Source organism: Callionymus lyra, chromosome 15 (assembly GCF_982586985.1).
Source record: "Callionymus lyra chromosome 15, fCalLyr1.hap1.1, whole genome shotgun sequence".
In the NCBI taxonomy this organism is placed as follows: Eukaryota; Metazoa; Chordata; class Actinopteri; order Syngnathiformes; family Callionymidae; genus Callionymus; species Callionymus lyra.
The window spans coordinates 5,668,755-5,689,285 of NC_141832.1; the positions used below are offsets into that span (position 1 = coordinate 5,668,755).

The window sequence follows — 20,531 nt, forward strand, 5'->3', positions numbered from 1 at the left end:
GGTTTAAATGTATGTAAATATCCTCACTTTTATGGCTTTAGGAATCGTAAGGAAAAACGTTTATCTCCCTTATTTACGAAAGGCGTTTTACTTAAGTATGGCCCTCCTGGCGTACCATAGTAGTTATATTGTTAAAATTGAAATATCGAAATACTATTAAAATACTACAAATTTAATTCGGCAACTTTAATGGTAGTTTAATTCAGATTGTATATCCATTTATCCTTTCTTTCAATTTTAATAAAATGTTTTTTTTACGTTATATTTATGAAACTATATTTATGTGGTTTTTAGTGTCAGTTTTAATTTAATGAGTAAAATCGCTTCACAGCGCCCTCGTGTGGTGAAAAATAAACTTCCCGTTTGGACTCCATGAGGAATAAAACTACAAATTATATTTATTAATATTATTAAATTAATTATCCATGTGATATATCTATACATGTGGTGTGTTTACAACAATGGATTCTCATCATATGTACATTTATAAAGATATAAAAATATTTGTTGTCTTTACGTCCAAGAATGAGTAAAAACACAAAAAGAGTTTAGAGCAGTTTTATTTAAAAAAAACAAAACAACTTCCAACACAAAGACATTCAAAGACACAAAAGGCAAACGAATGTAACATCAATATAATAATCGCAGGTGTGTCTAAGCCCCTCCCACTTCCCCGTCACCTGCTGCTTCCCAAAAATATTGTTCACTTTTCTCTAAATGAGACAAAACATGTCGAGAGGAAATCCTTCCCTTCGTGACACGGTTAAATAAAACAAACACACACATGGTCCGCTTGGTCCGACAAACATGTTTCCTGCGAACAGAACACATTAAAAACCTCATTTATCTAAAAGGAACAAAGTGCAAGAAAAAAAGGTTGTTTTTTGGGGTAAAAATTTCAGCTGCGATGACTTTTGTTCAGCGAACATTCCGTTTGTCTTTGAAGTCGTTTCTTCACTTCAGCCGTTTAGTTTTTTCTATAAAACACATTTGAAAATAAACGAGTTAAAAAAATAGTCACATGGTTTCTTAAATATTCAAAGTCTGAAACATTATTATTGTCTTTTCTCGAATTATTTGACGTATTTGTACATCATTAATAACTTGAATTTCACATTTATTTGATCAATTTAAATGAAATCAATGTGTAGGTTTTTCTTAATTGGAAAAAAAAGGGAATGTGTTGTTTCTGTGATCCCTGCGTATATTAATGATATTTAATAAGTACTAAAGTATTAAACTATTGACTATATTTTATAAACTTTATTCGTTTCTTTTGCTGCCAAAACATTTTCATGTCGACGTTAAAAGTGAAAAAAGAAAATCTTCCCAGTTTCAGTAAAACTTCTTCGTCCGAGTGAATTTCATCTGAAATGTATTTACAATTATGTACAATTGTACTACGCTCTGCTGCGACCTTAACTCCGACAGCAGGGGGCGCCGCTCCGCTGCCCCGGCTCGTGTTTGAGGTAGTTAGAGTCCGAAGGTTCGAGTCCGAGGCCCGACGCGCTTGTGATTGTTCCGAAGGTCACGACCCCACACGTCCAACTCACGTGTTGACAGCAAGAAATATTTGTGACGTTTTTAATTCTGTAGTTTTTTTAAATTAAGATTCGTTTTCATGTGCAGTACTGCAACGTGGCCACACGGGGGCACAGTTGTGCTACAGTGCGCAGGTAACAAAACGTCATATTTATTTAAACGTGGAATGATGACGTGAAATAAGAGCATAAGTTTGTAGAAAATGAGTTTCTGTAATAAATTATTATAAAATAAACGTCTTGTGTTTTAATGTAAGTGTGTGTGTGTGTGTGTGTTCAGGTGGCAGCGATGGTGGTGCCTCCGCTCAGGCGCAGCAGGATCTGCTGACAGTCCTGAAGAGAGCGTCGGTCGCCCACGCGCTCCAGGGTGCGCTTGGCCTCGGCCAGCAGGCGGGCGCGGTGCCCGGGCGGGGTCAGCAGGGGCATGGGCAGGTGGCGACAGGCCAGCAGGATGGCGTGAGCGCGCTCTCTCTCTCCCAGCACACACTCGCCCTCCGCGGGGTGAGACCCGTGCGTGCGGCGCCGCAGGTTGTGCTCCAGCAGCTGGTGGGTTCTGGTGGGACTGGCTCCGGCCATCAGCCTCACGGTGGTCTCGTGGAGGAACACCTGCAGAGAGGAGGCTCAGGTGAGCAGGACCGACGACGTCATCGTGACGTCATGCTCAAGGGCACCTTGTGCTGAGCTTGTCTGTAACACTGGGTCAGCCTCCTCAGGGCGCTCAGGTCCCTCTGGAACCCGGCTAGCTGGGAGCCTGGTGTGGGACTGGGCTCTCCGTTGCTGCTACCCCCCCGCTGCCACAGACTGGTCCTCAGAGTCAGCAGAAGATCACAGACCAGCAGCTCCACACCCTGAAGACCAGAGTCCACCATCAGAGACGCACACAAGCACACAGAAGATACACAAAGACACGCACCTTGTTGAGCCAGTTGCCGGACTGAGCTACAGGTACTGAGATTCCAGAGCGCAGGAAGTTGCTGGCGCGGTCGCAGTGAGACAGACAGGAAGTTGCTCCCTCTCCCTTCAGCGGATTCAAACTCACCTGCACTGCCTTGCACAGCAGCAGCACGGCTTTGGGCAGAGAGTGACTGCAACACAGGAAGCACCGTGGTTACAGGAAGTTGACGTCCGAACATGCCGCATATGGCGTATAAGGTGTCGCACATGTCGCATGAAGGATGCCACATACATTGCACAAGGCATGCCACATATGTCGCACATGCCGAATATGTCGCACAAGGCACAACACATATATGTCGCACAAGGCATGCCACATATGTCGCACATGCCGAATATGTCGCACAAGGCACGACACATATGTCGCACAAGGCATGCCACATATGTCGCACATGCCGAATATGTCGCACAAGGCATGCCACATATGTCGCACGAAGCATATGTCGCACAAGGCACGACACATACGTATATGTCGCACATGTCGCACAAGGCATGCCACATTTATGTCGCACAAGGCATGCCACATTTATGTCGCACATGTCGCACAAGGCATGCCACATTTATGTCGCACAAGGCATGCCACATTTATGTCGCACATGTCGCACAAGGCATGCCACATTTATGTCGCACATGTCGCACAAGGCATGCCACATTTATGTCACACATGTCGCACAAGGCATGCCACATTTATGTCGCACAAGGCATGCCACATTTATGTCGCACATGTCGCACAAGGCATGCCACATTTATGTCGCACATGTCGCACAAGGCATGCCACATTTATGTCGCACATGTCGCACAAAGCATGCCACATTTATGTCGCACATGTCGCACAAGGCATGCCACATTTATGTCGCACATGTCGCACAAGGCATGCCACATTTATGTCGCACATGTCGCACAAGGCATGCCACATTTATGTCGCACATGTCGCACAAGGCATGCCACATTTATGTCGCACATGTCGCACAAGGCATGCCACATTTATGTCACACATGTCGCACAAGGCATGCCACATTTATGTCGCACAAGGCATGCCACATTTATGTCACACATGTCGCACAAGGCATGCCACATTTATGTCGCACATGTCGCACAAGGCATGCCACATTTATGTCGCACATGTCGCACAAAGCATGCCACATTTATGTCGCACAAGGCATGCCACATTTATGTCGCACATGTCGCACAAGGCATGCCGCAAATGTCGCATAAAGCATGGACAGCGAGGTACTCACTCCAGAGCGTGCAGAGCTCTCGGCATGCGGTCAGCTTCAGCCAACAATGACCTCACGGTGACATCATCACCCTGCAGCCAATAGACGGCGGCCTTCAGGAACAGAGCCCACCAGCGACACACCGGGTCTCCAACTGACGGTGAGAAAAGATGAAACTTCAGTTGAGGACAGACCAGGAAGTCTTTGCTTTTTGTCCACTTTCACTTCCTGCTGCTGTATGACACCATGGTGGACGTCACACACACACACACACACACACACACACAATATCTCACACATACACAAAATATTTAACACAAAACATTAATACACACATAAACACACAATATCTTAAACAAATACATGTGCACATGCAGACTAACAATAATACACACACAAACAAGCCTGTGCTTCACACAAACGGTACAACACACACACTAACACACATGGGTGCAGGGAGGAGGAGTCACTGTACCTGGCGTGATGGTGTGAGAGGGAGAGGAGGAGAAAGGAGGAGGAGGAAGAGGAGAGTCTTCCGTGCAGTTGTTCAGCAGCTGCAGGAACTCCAGGGCGCTGAAGAACTCCCTGCAGACAGACGTCAGCAACACGACACCACAAATATCAACTTCAGGCTCACCCTGGGTCTGCGGGGCGTGTTCCTGCGTCAGAGTCGCTCTGAGGCTGGATGAGTGTGTGGACCGCTCGCTCCAGGAGCTTCCTGCAGAAGCAGCCATGAAGCTGAGCCACCGGGTCGGCTGAGGAGGACACAGAGGTTTACACCCGAGTAGTAGTAGTGATAGTAATAGTAGTTGAAGGGATAGTAATAGTAGTAATAGTGATAGTAATAATAGTAGAAGGGATAGTAATAGTAGTTGAAGGGATAGTAATAGTAGTAGTAGTGATAGTAATAGAAGTAGTAGTGATAGTAATAGTAGTAGTAGTGATAGTAATAGTAGTAGTAGTGATAGTAATAGAAGTAGTAGTGATAGTAATAGTAGTTGAAGGGATAGTAATAGTAGTAATAGTGATAGTAATAATAGTAGAAGGGATAGTAATAGTAGTTGAAGGGATAGTAATAGTAGTAGTAGTGATAGTAATAGAAGTAGTAGTGATAGTAATAGTAGTAGTAGTGATAGTAATAGTAGTAGTAGTGATAGTAATAGAAGTAGTAGTGATAGTAATAGTAGTTGAAGGGATAGTAATAGTAGTAATAGTGATAGTAATAATAGTAGAAGGGATAGTAATAGTAGTAGTAATAGTAGTAGTAGTGATAGTAATAGAAGTAGTAGTGATAGTAATAGTAGTTGAAGGGATAGTAATAGTAGTAATAGTGATAGTAATAATAGTAGAAGGGATAGTAATAGTAGTAGTAATAGTAGTAGTAGTGATAGTAATAGAAGTAGTAGTGATAGTCATAGTAGTTGAAGGGATAGTAATAGTAGTAGTAGTGATAGTAATAGTAGTTGAAGGGATAGTAATAGTAGTAGTAATAGTAGTAGTAGTGATAGTAATAGAAGTAGTAGTGATAGTAATAGTAGTTGAAGGGATAGTAATAGTAGTAGTAGTGATAGTAATAGTAGTTGAAGGGATAGTAATAGTAGTAGTAGTGATAGTAATAGTAGTAGAAGGGATAGTAATAGTAGTTGAAGGGATAGTAATAGTAGTAGTAATAGTAGTAGTAGTGATGGTAATAGAAGAAGTAGTGATAGTAATAGTAGTTGAAGGGATAGTAATAGTAGTAGTAGTGATAGTAATAGTAGTTGAAGGGATAGTAATAGTAGTAGTAGTGATAGTAATAGTAGTTGAAGTGATAGTAATAGTAGTAGTAGTGATAGTAATAGAAGTAGTAGTGATAGTAATAGTAGTTGAAGGGATAGTAATGTAAAAAGTAGTGATAATAATAGTAGTAGTAGTAGTAGTGATAGTAATAGTAGTAGTAGTGATAGTAATACAAGTAGTAGTAATAGCAATAGTAGTAGTTGTGATAGTAATGTAAACAGTAGTGATAATAATAGTAGTAGTAGTAGTGATAGTAATATTAGTAGTAGTAGTAGTGATTGTAATAGTTATAGTAGTAGCAGTGATTGTAATAGTAATAGTAATAGCACTAGTAGTGATATTAATATAAGTAGTGATAGTGATAGTAATATTAGTAATGGTAATAGAAGTAGTAGTAGTAATAGTAGTAGTAAAAGTAATAGTGATAGTAATAGTAATACAAGTAGTGATAGTAATAGTAGTAGTAGTCATAGTAATACAAGTAGTAGTAGTAGTGATAGTAATAGTAGTAATGGTAATAGAATTAGTAATAGTAATAGTAATAGTAGTAATAGTAATACAAGTAGTAGTACTAGTAATAGTCATAGTAGTGGTAGTAATAGTAATAAAAGTAGTGATAGTAATAGTAATACAAGTAGTGATAGTAATAGTAGTGGTAGTAATACAAGTAGTGATAGTAATAGTAGTAGTAGTGATAGTAATAGTAATACAAGTAGTGATAGTAATAGTAGTAGTAGTGATAGTGATAGTAATAGTAGTAGTATTAGTAACAGTAGTAGTAGTAGTAGTGATGGTAATAGTAGTAGTAGTGATAGTGATAGTAATAGTAGTAGTAGTAGTAACAGTAAGGTAAGGTAAGGTAAAACTTTATTGGTAGTAGTAGTAGTGATAGTAGTAGTAATAGTAGTAGTGATAGTAATAGTAAGACAAGTAGTGATCGTAATAGTAGTAGTGATAGTAATACAAGTAGTGATAGTAATAGTAGTAGTAGTATTGGATGTAGCACCTGAGTCTCTCCGAGTGGTGAACACGCCTTCACTGTTCTCAGACTGCACCGACCAATCACAGCTCAGGAAGAACTGTCTTCCCAGCGGCGTGAAGATCCAGTTCAGGCCGTCGTGGTTGTGTTTGTTCTCCGGCGGCGGCGCGGCGCCTTCAGCGCAGCTCAGGAAGTGTCCCTGAGCGAGAAGACGACAGGTTGGTCGCTGCTCCGAAGTGACTGCGAGGCGTCGAACCAGCGACAGGTACCGGCAGACAGGTGAGGTGGTGACCCAGCACCGAGCGCAGCGCCGTGGCCGCCGTCACGTAGATCTGGGCCAGCTGGGCCGGATCCATCTTGCCTTTGGCGCTCTCGCTCAGGTTGACGGCGCTGAGGGACAGAGACAAGGCCCAGCCGCTGCTGCGCTGCTGCAGCTTACCTGCCAGGTGAGAGGGAACCGGACGATGATGTCACTTCCTCCTCAATCTTTGACCGGCGGGGCCTGACCTGTGAGCTGCAGCTGACTCAGCCGATGGTACACGAGCGCCGCGTCCCTGGCGCTGGTGCGAGCCTCGTCGCCCTCGTGCCTCCCCCGCACCTGCTGCACCAGCCAGCCCAGGGGGGTCGGCCGGTGCAGGCAGTAGCGGATCACGTTCCAGGTCACCGAGCAGACCAGGTCCAGTCGGGTCACAGGAAGAACTCGGCTCAGGACCGACAAGCAGGTCTCGAGACTGACCATCGCCTCCGCGTAGTCGCCCTGAGGGGAACATGGAGGTCAAGCTGCAGCACTTAAGTGTTGTCGTCAAAGTGTGTTGATGTCACGATACAAGACTAGATACTGTCAATTAACATGTGTTCAGTGTATCAGTATTATCAACATTATCAAAATTATCAATATTATCAATATTATCAATTTTATCACTATCATCACTATCATCAACATTATTAATATCATCAATATTATCAACATCATCAATATTATCACTATCATCACTATCATCACCATCATCAACAGTATTAATATCATCAATATTACCAATATCATCAATATTATCAATATCATCACTATTATCAATATCATCAATATTATCAACATCATCAATATTATCAACATCATCAATATTATCAACATTATCAATATCATCAACATTATCAATATCATCACTATCATCAATATTATCAACATCATCAATATTATCAACATCATCAATATCATCACTATCATCAATATCATCAACATTATCAATATCATCAATATTATCAACATCATCAATATTATCAACATTATCAATATTATCAACATTATCAACATTATCAATATCATCAACATTATCAATATCATCAATATTATCAACATCATCAATATTATCAACATTATCAATATCATCAACATTATCAATTTTATCAATATCATCAATATTATCAACATCATCAATATTATCAACATTATCAATATCATCAACATTATCAATATCATCAATATTATCAACATTAGCAATATTATCAATATCATCAACATTATCAATTTTATCACTATCATCACTATTATCAACATTATAAATATTATCAATATTATCACCATCATCACATCGTCAATATTATCAATATCATCAATATCATCAACATTATCAATATCATCAATATTATCAATATTATCAATACTATCTTAACGACTAAAAACACACTCACTCTCTTCAGGTGCAGGTCCGCCTGCTTGCGGTGCCTCCAGAAGGACACAGACCTGGGGGAGTGCAGGGGGGTCACAGGCTCCCACAGGTACAGGACCCTCACGAAGCCCCACACCGCCCCCACCCCACTCAGCACCCACACCATCACCCACGGCAACAGGAGGCGGAGCCAGGACGCTGGAGCAGAACCAAGGTTACGGATCCGACCTTTTTCAAGACGCATCGGCTGAAAACCTCACCGAAGTCCTGGGAGGGATCCGGAGACGAGAACAGGGACCTGGTGGGTCCATGTCCGGGAGACACGGGGGAGGCCCCGGAGGACTCGGGGCCCAGGAGCGCCGGCAGCGGGTTGAGGGACAGGCAGAAGAAGGTCAGGACACAGAGGAGCAGCCGCGACCCGTCCATGACTCCGACCGAGGACGGGGAGTCCGGCTCGTCCTTCATCTGGGACAGAGGGGGCGACATCAGGTCCTGGTCGTCGCACGAGGCGGGCCGGGTCTCTACCTGCTCGTGCTCCAGCAGAGGACTCCCCGGCTCAGAGTCCACGCAGTACGGGGAGAACTGGTGCGGCGAGCCGGAGCCAGACTCCGAGGGCGGCGGCGACATCATCACGTGCTCCTGCTTCAGCTCCACGTCGTCGTCGGGCGACACTTGCTCTGAGGAACAGACCGACACCAGCTCATGCTGCTGCTCCTGGACCTGCTGCTCCTGGACCTGCCACTCACTGTTCTTCTGGGTCCCCATCTTCAGAGCCAGGTTCTCCTGCCGCAGCTTCTGGTTCACCTGCTGCAGGTACTTGATGTAGTCGATGGCTTTTCTCAGGACTCCAGACTTGTGCATCTGCAAGGAAGTGAGACACTGAAGCAAGTACGTTAACATCAGTACCATGTACTAGCATCTAGCTAAGCTAATAGGTACAGCATTAAATGAAGTAGTCGTAGCAATACTTGTAATAATAGTAGCAGTACTAGTGGTGGTAGTACAAGTAGAAGAAATACAAGTAGCATTAATGGTAGCGGTAGAAATATTAGGAGTAGTATTAGCTGAAGTAGTAGCAGTAGTATTAGTACAAGTAGCACTAGTAAACGTTGTAGTAGTATACAAGAGGTATAAGTAAAAGTGGTAGCAGTAGTTACAATTGTATAAGTGGTAGTAGTAAGTTGTAGTGGTTATAATAGTAGCAATACAAGAAGTAGTAGTAGTAGAAGTAAGAGGTAATAGTAGTAGTAGAGTAGCAGTAAAAGTAGTAATAGTAGTAGTAATACCATAAGTGGTTGTAGTAGTAGTCTAGTATTTGATTGTAGTAGTAGAAATAGTAGTATTAGTTGTATTAATGGTAGTAGTCGTTGTTGTAGTAATATTAATAATAACAGTAGTAGTAGTAGTGGTAGCAGTAGTAGAATTGGTGGTAGAAGTGGTAGAAGTAGTAGTATAAGCGGAAATGGTAGTAGTAGTATCAGTAGTTGTAATAGTAGTATTAGTATTACCATAAGTGATTGTAGTAGTAGTCTAGTATTTGATTGTAGTCGTAGAAATAGTAGTAGTAGTTTTATTAATGGAAGTAGTAGTAGTAGTTGTATTAATGGTAGTAGTTGTTGTAGTAGTAATATTAGTAATAACAGTAGTAGTAGTAGTAGGAATGTTGTTAGAAGTGGTAGAAGTAGTAGTATTAGCGTAAATGGTAGTAGTAGTATTATAAGTAGTAGTAATAGTTGTAGTACAAGTAGTAGGAATAGCAGTAGCAGGAGTCTTGACAAACCTTGGCGTCGTTGCCCATCACCAGGTCTCTGAGCTCCACGATCTTGTCGTTGATGGACGACCTGTATCTCTTCTCGATGATGTTGTGGGTGGTCCTCCTCTCGCCCTCCTTCACGACCCCGCCCGGGCCCACCAGCATCTGGCTCTGCTCCAGGCAGGGCCGCGGCGAGGAGTGGGCCGAGACGGTCTGCAGCTGCTTGATGGGGATCTTGTCGCCGCCCATCATGACGGGCACGGTGGTGAGGATGTTGCTGCTCATCAGCGTCTGCACACACGCTCCACTTCACATCCGGTTCTTCAACATCGTTCACGGGCCAGAACTCACCGGAACCTGCAGCGCCGTGTTCTGCATGGGTGCGGTCAGGGTGGTGATGCCGGGGCTCTGCATAGTGGACAACACCTGAGTCCCGTCGGGCTTCAGTGTGGTCAGAACCAGGGAATCCGTCTTGAGTATTTGCGGCTGTTGGACCAGAACCTGCCGGAAAGAACCAGGCGGGTGAGCAAGACAGAAGCGGTCCATAAGTGACCACATCCTCACTGACGGGCATCTGCTGCTGCATGGTGTGGACCGTGGCGGGCGACGCCAGGGTCTGGATGGTCTGACCGTTCTGGGTCAGAACACGCTGGTGCTGAATGGTCATGGGCTGCAGCTGCGGTGACGTCATGATGCTCTGCATCTGTGGCTGAAGGACTGAGGCAGGAGAGTTGTCGGGTCAACGCCGGGAGGACACGACGGGCTCAAAAACAGGGGTTACCTTGGAAACTAGGCGCAGGACTCTGGTGGCAGATGACCTGGTTGTGAATGAAGCGCGACTGTCCACTGGAGGTGATCATCACAGTCTGTGGAGCCTGGGTCTGGATGGGGAGGGCCTGGTTGTGGGTCTGGACCAGAGTGTGTACGGGGAAGCTTTGTGTATGCATGGGGATCTGATTGTGCATCTGCAATGAAAGATTTGATCAAACCTTGTATGACGACTAGGAGTGACAGCCTTTGACGTGTTTTCTACAAGAGTAAAGCTTCTAACCGTCATGTAGATATTTATATGACCACTAGAGGTGTCTGTCTCCATTCAAACACCCAATCCCATTACATCAAATCCCTTCCATTAGTTATCAGACAAAAAACTATTCTTGTAGACCCCCTTCGTGAGACTCCCTAGTATTACTCCGTGTGTTTCCCTATTATTACTCGGCCAGTCTCCCTAGTATTACTCCATGAGTCTATGCAGTATTACTTCAAAAGTCTTTGCAGTATTACTCTGAGTCTCCTTTAGCATTACTCCGTGAGTTTCCCTAGTATTACTCTGTGAGTCTCCCTAGTATTACTCCGTGAGTCTCCCTAGTATTACTACGAGATTCTTCCTAGTATTACTCCAGGAGTCAATGCAGTAATACTCCAAAAGTCTTCGGAGTATTACTCCGGGAGTCTTCCTAGTATTACTCCGCGATTCTTCCTAGTATTACTCCGCGAGTCTCCGCAGTATTACTCCCAAGAGTCTCTGCAGTATTACTCAGTGAGTCTCTGCAGTATTACTCCGTGAGTCAATGCAGTATTACTCCGTGAGTCAATGCAGTATTACTCCGTGAGTCAATGCAGTATTACTCAGAGAGTCTCTGCAGTATTACTCCGTGAGTCAATGCAGTATTACTCCGAGAGTCTTTGCAGTATTACTCCGTGAGTCAATGCAGTATTACTCCGAGAGTCTCTGCAGTATTACTCCGAGAGTCTCTGCAGTATTACTCCGTGAGTCAATGCAGTATTACTCCGAGTCTCTGCAGTATTACTCTGTGAGTCAACGCAGTAAGAATGAATATATAAACCGTTGATTCTTCTGTCCCTGTTCACCTCCACAGGTGGAGATGTTGGCACCTCTGACGACAACAATGATTCACGGTGTTCTCACCTGGATGGTGGCCTGAGACGTCTGCTGGGGGTGAGGCTGGATGGCCTGGACCACCTGAGGGCGTGGCTGCAGGAGAGGGGGGATGCGGGTCACCTGTGCGGCCGGCGGGGTGGGCGGGGTCTGGGCGGGGGTGAGTGGAGGGGTGAGGGGCATGGACTGAGGGGAGAGGGTCTGGGCGGCGGGGAAGCTGACGTTCTGGTAAGAAGTGGGCGTCTGCGGTGTGAGGGGGGGCTGAGGGGTCAGGTTGGGGGGTCGTGGCGTGCTGCTGACGCCCGAGTGGTTCATCTGGTCCTCGAACAGGTCCGGCAGATCTCCCACCTGGTTACTGACGAACTGCAGCATCTCTGCGGAACAAAACGAACGGTTGAACATAGACGTTTACATTGAAATGTTTTATGACAATGTTTTTTAGCATCGAATTATATATAATGTGTGTATAATATGTTGAATCTACTCATTTAAAAATATTGAATTTAGAACATTTATTTTTTGAATGATTGTCATTAAAATATCAAACTCTATGCGTTTTGAATTCCATGATTTCAAACGACGTTTCAAATATAAGTCAAGATAGCGATGACAGCGACATGAAGAAACCCATGTTTATCGACGCTTCAAGGTCACAGGTGCTCTTCACCGACACCATCCACGGCGGGTCAGAGATACTGGTGGTAAAACCCGTCCTTTGAAGACCATAAATGTCGCCATGTTTCACAGATAAGGAGACGAAAACAAGAGTGGAACGGCCTTGAAATGTTGCACGAGTCCAGGTCTGATCATAAACGGTCAAGGTCGACACCGAGGTCAAAGGTAAAGGGGAGATTTGTCGGTCTATGGAGGAGAGAAGAGCGAACCTGTCACGACACATCTCTGCCCTCAACGATTACTAGTTACTTCACAACAGTGTCAGTCAGATGTTAGTGTAGTAACAAGTATTTATGTGTAGTATTGTCCAGTACTTGACTCTGGTGTTGTGATAGTGTAGTAACAAGTATATATGTGTAGTATTGTCCAGTACTTGACTCTGGTGTTGTGATAGTGTAGTAACAAGTATATATGTGTAGTATTGTCCAGTACTTGACTCTGGTGTTGTGATAGTGTAGCAACAAGTATATATGTGTAGTATTGTCCAGTACTTGACTCTGGTGTTGTGATAGTGTAGTAACAAGTATATATGTGTAGTATTGTCCGGTACTTGACTCTGGTGTTGTGATAGTGTAGCAACAAGTATATATGTGTAGTATTGTCCAGTACTTGACTCTGGTGTTGTGATGGTGTTGTGATAGTGTAGTAACAAGTATATATGTGTAGTATTGTCCAGTACTTGACTCTGGTGTTGTGATAGTGTAGTAACAAGTATATATGTGTAGTATTGTCCAGTACTTGACTCTGGTGTTGTGATAGTGTATTAACAAGTATATATGTGTAGTATTGTCCAGTACTTGACTCTGGTGTTGTGATAGTGTAGTAACAAGTATATATGTGTATTATTGTCCAGTACTTGACTCTGGTGTTGTGATAGTGTATTAACAAGTATATATGTGTAGTATTGTCCAGTACTTGACTCTGGTGTTGTGATAGTGTAGTAACAAGTTTATATGTGTAGTATTGTCCAGTACTTGACTCTGGTGTTGTAGTATTTACAGACCACATGACTCTTGATGAAGTCGTAACTGCTTAATTTGTTTTCAAACCAAAATATGTCCAAACATCAGCTTTAGGCCAGAAGTTTTATTTCATACACACTTTATTGTAATGTATGTACTTACATTAAAGTCCATTTAATTTGAACCGTTTTGTTCAACACCGGTGAAATCTTGACTTTTACAAAAGTGTATTTTTGTGTTAAAGAACTTAAAGTCTTTGTTTGTTGTTCCTCACACAACTGTCACTTTGTTTGTCCCATGTTGTCACACGGGTCGTCTTCAGGTTATTGACGACGTCTTGGACGTGTGTTTTCTTCGTGACCTCGATAGTCCGGTAAACATTCACGCGCTTCGTTTAAATAAAGACCATCTTTGTGTCTTCGCCCTGACATCGCACGCCTCACTCGGACCCTTCAGTGCAGCCTGAGAACACTCCGGAAAAAACCTGCTCCCGACATCTCCTCGGGAGGATCGTCCAGTCCTGGTGAGGAGACATGAGCCTGGACATGTACGTGGATCGACAGCAGCCTCTGTCAGGATCTGTCAGGATCTGTACATTCCTCTCTTTTCAAAACCCCCCTGTGATTAAGGGGGATTACGTAACCTGGCGCACAAACTGCTCGGACACGGCTGGGAGAATAGAAATCTCGTCAGCAGGAATGATTGTGAGAGACATGCTGTCCTGCAGCGTCAGTTCGACTTGATGATTAGGTTCATGGAAAAACTTATGTTGACTTCAACAACATTCATATCAGCCTTTGACTGATGCTTAGAAATGAGTTGGTTTTGCACGTCTATAAACATACACACATTATGTATATATGTATATATATATATATATATATATACATACATACATACATACATACATACATACGTATAAGGTAAGGTAAGGTAAAACTTTATTGATCCCTCAGGAGGTCTCCTTTGGGAAATTGTTTTTTACCAATAGCCAGCAATTTTTCATAAACAATAAAAAATAATACATAAAAAATAAAATAAGAAGAACATAAAGAGGAAGAACAAGATGACACAATCTAAGTCTAAAGACAAAGACAAAGAACATAGGTCAAGGAAAGAAAAACAACAAAGACAAAGATACAAAGACTAACATGGAACAGAACATCCAGATACTTTCACTCCACTCCTGCCCCCGAACTCAGAATTGTACAATTTAATAGCCCGAGGGATGAATGAGTCCCTGAGTCTATTTGTTTTGCACCTGGTATATATTGTATATATTAGATTATAAAGACTTTATTCATCTCCTTGTGTTTCCAGCTAAAGATAGTTTCATAAAAACAAGAACAAAGTGCAAATAAAAGAACCCCATGCAAGGGATAACAAAGTGCAAATATAAGGAACATTCACACACACACACACACACACACATACATACACACATACACACATACATACATATATATATATATATATATATATGGGTCTCCATTAAAATGTTTTAATTCCCAATTATAAGAATAATTGATGTAATGATGACTTTATTACTAATGTATCTTTTTGTCCGTTACAATCACACTTTAAAGCAAAATAGAACTCTTTCAATTCAAGGTCAAAGGTTGTTTTCGAGCATATTAGCTGCTTTTATCACCTCGAGTGTCATCAGCTCATCTTGGAGTATAGATAGATGGAAAGATGAACTTGATAGACTTGTTAAAATCTGACATAAACTCCTCTTTGTGTCCCACATTTTCCAACCACAACATCATCAAACCTCTTCTTTCACGAGTTGAATTCAAACGTTTAAGGTGAAAAAAACACAAAAGAAACCAAAGTAATGAAGGAAACTGGAGTAATATTAGGTTCTTCTTAAGTTCAGCTTCTGAACTTTGGACCTGTTGATGGTGAGGGTCGATTTTGGGGGATTGTTTCAACAGCAATGGCCAGAAAAAAACACATTTTCCATAAAGGTTGTTCCTGAGACAGAGTTTTAGATATTTATATACAGGTTAACCAGTCGTAAGTATTTGAAAATCCAAACGCGGAGGGACTTTAGGTTCTGATTCTTTGATAAACAATTACCAGATCAATCAATCAATCAATATATTTGTAGAAATGAAAGATTCCACCTCTTCCTGCTGAAGTCAGACATTACATTGAAATGAAAATATAGTTAGGACCTCCTATTATTTACCTTGGTGTGCACTTAGATATATTTATAAATGTATTATTGTTTTATAGATTGAAATCATCTGTTTAAACCTTATTTTATAATCTTTCATGTTATTGTTTTTATTATTGTTGTCATATGACAAGTGATTAATAGATTCTTTAAGCGTCACTCAAGAGCTTGATTTGATTTTGATTTGATTTCCACAAAATAATCTCAACTCACAAGTAAACAAAAGCATCGATCAATGAACCTGCAGGAGCTTTTAATATGTGATGAATTCAAATTAAATATGACTTTAAATCACATGTTTCAATATGTGATGAATTCAAATTAAATATGAGTTTAAATCACATGTTTCAATATGTGATGAATTCAAGTTAAATATGACTTTAAATCACATGTTTCAATATGTGATGAATTCAAGTTAAATATGACTTTAAATCACATGTTTCAATATGTGATGAATTCAAGTTAAATATGACTTTAAATCACATGTTTCAATATGTGATGAATTCAAGTTAAATATGACTTTAAATCACATGTTTCAATATGTGATGAATTCAAGTTAAATATGACTTTAAATCACATGTTTCTTGTTTGACAGCGTCATGATGAGGATGTTTAACGTGTGTCGTTGTCATGGCAGCTGCTCTGAACACACAACAACAACAACAACAACAGGACAACAACAACAAGACAACAAGACAACAAGACAACAGGACAACAGGACGAGACAACAACTCACCGTCGATGTCTCCGAGCGTGAATTCATCTCCTAACTCCGCCAGACTGGTGTCCATGTTGTCCATGGACGAGATGTACTCGGTGCTGTCCATCCTGTCGAACCTCTCGTCGTCCCGTCGCCCACAGCAACACCTCCCGCCGCCAACAGCTTCCTCGCGGCTCTATCGTCGTCCAAACCACGCGCAACTCTCACGGCAGCAGGATATTCGAGCCGAAAAACTCACTCGCGACCATAAAGTCTTCATGTGTCGCCATCTTGTTCTACGTTCATTACGTCATTGACAATCACACGCCGAGCGAGCCAAGGCTGTGCTCTGATTGGTGGAGACGGCGGCGATGAAGTCATGGGACCAGCGGGTCTCAGCCAATGAGAACGCAGGATCCGTCGTGGTCTGATCGCGCGTCTAGCGTCACTCTCGTCATTTGAATAAACCACGCCCCCTATAGGGAAGAGACACGTCACTTCCTGCTTCGGCTTTGTTTTTGTTTACTCTTTTTCTCTCGCTGTCCGATCTGAAGTGTCTTTATTCTTGATAGTTTAGAATTAGAAGTTGACAAATATATCCACAGATGTTGAGACAAAACAAGACAATGCTTGGAAGGATTTCATGACTTTTATTGAACAATTATTCATGGTTTACATATATTTGCGATTAAACATAGAAAAGTGCAGCATGAGAAAGAGACGTGGTGGTTACAAACGTTAACTTTGTTTTTTGTTGATATTCTGTTTTAGTAGTTGATTATTTATGTATTGTTTATTATTTATTTCCTTTTGTTTTTATTATTTATATATTGAAATTGAATGTTTTATTTAATGTCCTTTCATTGTTTACTTCATGTTTTCCATTGTAGGTCTGAGAGACAAGTTCATCTATGCTGTTTGTCTTGATACATGTATATTTGACACTAAAAGAACTTGAATCATGTGGTCCAGGAAGTTGATCTATGAGTGATTTGTTAAGATGACAACCGTTGTTAGAATCCAGCAGTGATTATTCTTAATAACATGGGCATATATTGGAGCCATCAGGCTGATTCTTTGTTGGTGTTCCAGGCGAGCTCAAAGGTGGTGTTTTCAGATGAATTCTCTTCTGTGGGCTTTTCTTTCTTCACATTAAACTTGAGAGACACAGACCCGGGCAGAGACTTTATGCATCTTTTGCTGACCTCAGCCACTGTTGTGAGGAAGGTTTTAGCAGGGGCTGCTTGCAAAACTTGAGCCACTGTGGGGTCAGCAGGGGGGGTTTCAGGAACTGCACCAGTAGAACACTGACTGGCTGTATAGCCAAGTCCAGGTCCCCTGACTGCAGCTACCGTACCCGCCACGCCACCTACAGCTGCACCCGCAACAGCACCCACCACAACTGCAGCGGCTCCAATGGTACTGGCCTGTTTAAAAGCCTCTTTGGTGCCCTCAATGGGACTGGCAGCATCAGCTCCAGCAGTGAACCCCACCAAGACCCCCACAAATGCACCACCTGCAGCCCCCAAGCCAACGGCAGTTTTCCCTGATGTCGCTGCCACCAAAGTTCCCACAGCAGCCTTAGCGCTGGCCCCTGCAACCCAACCAGCAGCAGTCCCTGCGAGATGGGCCCCCCCAGCAACTGCGAGAGGAGTGAGTGCCCCCAGTACTGCCCCGACCACAAGTCCAGTGGCTACTGCAGGGAGCAGCCTCTTGATTTCGTTCAGCACCTTGGCGGAAAGCGCAGCTGCTCTCCTAACCAGGGTCTGTTCCTGGCGAGGAACCCTGTGGTCGTTCTGGGAGATCTTGACTCTGTCCTCTTCATCATTGCAACGGCCTCCATCTCCTCTCTGCAACTGTTCCCTCTTCATCTTTTGTGAAACTCCACCCACGGAGTCATCAGAACTCGACTGTCGCTTCACAGCTGACACTCGTTTTCTGGCCCTGGTGGCTCCTCCATCCTTCTCCTTTTCATCTTGACGCTTCATCCGCTGCTCCTCCTCTCTGATCGCGGCCTCAGCCGCCTCGAACAAATCGTTGGTGTAAAACCCTGTCGGACTCATGTCCACCATGCGATCCACCTTCTCCAGGAGCTTCTTCACCTGCTCAGAACTTCTGTCTTTGTTATTGAAGACATGGAACCTCCCTCCACACCGGTTAACCAGATCTTTAAGGGTGTCAGGCGCCTTTCTGAGGAAGGTTTCTATGCTCTTGTCCTCCAGATCATCACCTCTGGTGAACAGGACCAGTGTGTGATGACGGACAGCTTCCTCTCCAAATATCTCCATCATCTCACTGATGGCCTGGTTCTGGTGATCAGTGTAACGGCCGACAGGCACCACCAGAACAAAGGCGTGTGGACCAGGAGCTGACAGACTCACACTTTTGGCGATCTCCGTCCGAACTTCGTCCTCAGTGAAGGTGGTATCCCCAAGACCAGGCACATCAAGCACTGAAACCTTCCGCACAGAGCTCATCGTCGCCCCCTGGCTACTGCTGTCTTCAGCTTCATCTTCCCAAGTCAGTTCAGCACTCTCCAGCTGGCAACATCTGGTGACAGAAGTGGCGCTGCAGCCTGACTGAAACTTCTTTTGGCCCAGGATGGTGTTCCCAGACGAACTCTTGCCAGATCCAGTCATGCCAAGAAGGACGAGGCGGAGTTCTGCTGCCATTTTGAACACACCTGCAGATCCAACCAAACAAGTTTCAATTCATTGTTACAACATTCTTTGACCGTGACATCATGTCAGTCCTGTGACTAATCACTGACCTGTCTTTACCAAACTTTATCCTACGAGTCAAATCTAAGTGAATGATTTCAACTGATTTTGATTTTCTTTAATATGTTATTTTCATTTTATTAAACCTTTACATTTTTACAGATAACAGTATTTTATGTACTATTTCATATTTCATTTGACAACAGCAGGATGTTAACGTACGTACGTGAACAAACCTATGATTAATTTACCTTTAATGGTGACGTTCAGAACTTTGTTTACGTCTCCAATTTTTAACAGTTTTATTTTGTTGAACGCAGAAATGCAACAAACTTATTAGAATAAAAACAAGTTTTCTCACCAGATCGGTTTCAATCAATCGTCTGTCAGGTCTTTTCTCCAAGTCCTTTTATTTCTCTGGACTCAAATCGACAACGAGGAGTCAAGAAAGGCTGAGTAGAAAAATGGTTTTGCTTTCATTCTGAGCCTCTGTTATTCAAATTTGACGTCACAGGTAACCACGCCTAAAACCTGGACGTTGTAAAGATATGACAACTTTACTGTAATCAATCATCTACACTTAACACACCTTTCACACACTGAGAAAGATTAAACAATCCCAGACTCCCAGCAAGTCTGTGGACACCTGTGTGAGAACTCACACTGGAAGTCACTGGGAACAGACTCTAGAAGACAACAACCTTTGGTAAGTTTCCACGACGGCCACGTGCGGCGGCCATCTTAGAATCAAGTGTTTACAGTTACTGACCAATCCTACATGTACAATTGACTAGAGGCGTTAACCTGAATATATTCATACTATAAAAGACCACCTTTTGTGAGATCTTTGCATTCTGGCTTTTGAAGACGTCTGCGATAAATCTCTCTGCTTGCTAGCGCCGTGTTCACGTAAGTTTGTCTCTGACTTCTGCATAATTCACTAAAAGAGTATTTTTTCTCATGAACTCAATACTGTGTCTGTCTTTCTTATCCACCACCACGTATGAGACTGGGGAGGGTCGGTGTTCCTCGGAACAGAAAACCCCTACAACGACATGATGCATTAATATTTTATTGACAAGGGAAGACAGATTAACTATTTTAAACTGTATGTTATTTAATATAACATCAGTAAATATTCATATACTTCTGAGGTTGAGGGCGTTGATGGGATCCGCCTTTACTTACTGAGGGCCTTGGATGTTGTGGGGTGATCACCCCTCTGTTTAACAAGGGGATCTTCAGCCTCCCTGGCGAGGTCTATTGATGGGTCCTGGAGAGGAGGTCCGTCTGATAGTCGTACCTCGTATTGCGGACAAACAATGTTGTTTTGCGCGTGGAACTGTAAATGACCTCATAACCTCGGCACGGTGCTTTAGGGTGTGTAGATGTTTGCACAACCTGTCTACATGTTTAGTGGATCTGGGAACCAATTTAATCATGTCCCACGGGGAGTCCTGTAGGGTGCTCCAGCAGTGTGGGGTATCAGATACCCTAATAAG

The 20,531-nt window shown here is 43.0% G+C and overlaps 2 protein-coding genes across 4 annotated transcripts; both read right to left on the bottom strand.

Annotated features, from left to right (window-relative positions):
- Positions 1-542: 542 nt before the first annotated feature.
- Positions 543-16,599, bottom strand: srebf2 (sterol regulatory element binding transcription factor 2). 3 transcript variants are annotated; one of them, XM_087810037.1, is made up of 19 exons: positions 16,346-16,599; positions 11,821-12,164; positions 10,672-10,855; positions 10,459-10,607; positions 10,242-10,391; positions 9,918-10,181; positions 8,884-8,998; positions 8,663-8,814; positions 8,398-8,602; positions 8,160-8,335; positions 6,978-7,227; positions 6,740-6,909; positions 6,498-6,669; positions 4,350-4,467; positions 4,188-4,297; positions 3,734-3,866; positions 2,455-2,626; positions 2,213-2,389; positions 543-2,147 (listed from the first exon to the last, which is right to left on the bottom strand). In XM_087810037.1, the coding sequence occupies exons 1-19, from the start codon at positions 16,434-16,436 to the stop codon at positions 1,818-1,820; spliced, it is 3,462 nt and encodes a 1,153-aa protein (XP_087666163.1). In that variant the 5' UTR covers positions 16,437-16,599; the 3' UTR covers positions 543-1,817. The 3 variants fall into 3 exon arrangements, with proteins under 3 accessions (XP_087666163.1, XP_087666162.1, XP_087666161.1); XM_087810036.1 differs by having other exon boundaries at positions 8,884-9,016; XM_087810035.1 differs by having other exon boundaries at positions 8,663-8,998.
- A 346-nt stretch (positions 16,600-16,945) lies between these two features.
- On the bottom strand, positions 16,946-19,519 carry LOC148064631 (uncharacterized). The gene is made up of 2 exons (XM_087810039.1): positions 19,391-19,519; positions 16,946-18,992 (listed from the first exon to the last, which is right to left on the bottom strand). Exon 2 carries the CDS (start codon positions 18,979-18,981, stop codon positions 17,374-17,376), a length of 1,608 nt encoding a protein of 535 aa, XP_087666165.1. The 5' UTR covers positions 18,982-18,992; positions 19,391-19,519; the 3' UTR covers positions 16,946-17,373.
- Positions 19,520-20,531: the final 1,012 nt, after the last annotated feature.

Coding starts and splice junctions, on each gene's coding strand:
- srebf2 (XM_087810035.1), bottom strand. CDS start 16,436: ATGGACAGCACCGAGTACATCTCGTCCATGGACAACATGGACACCAGT. Junction 8,999..9,917: donor TGATGGGCAACGACGCCAAG/GTTTGTCAAGAC, acceptor ACTTCCTTGCAG/ATGCACAAGTCTGGAGTCCT. Junction 4,298..4,349: donor ACACGCCCCGCAGACCCAGG/GTGAGCCTGAAG, acceptor GTCTGTCTGCAG/GGAGTTCTTCAGCGCCCTGG.
- LOC148064631 (XM_087810039.1), bottom strand. CDS start 18,981: ATGGCAGCAGAACTCCGCCTCGTCCTTCTTGGCATGACTGGATCTGGC.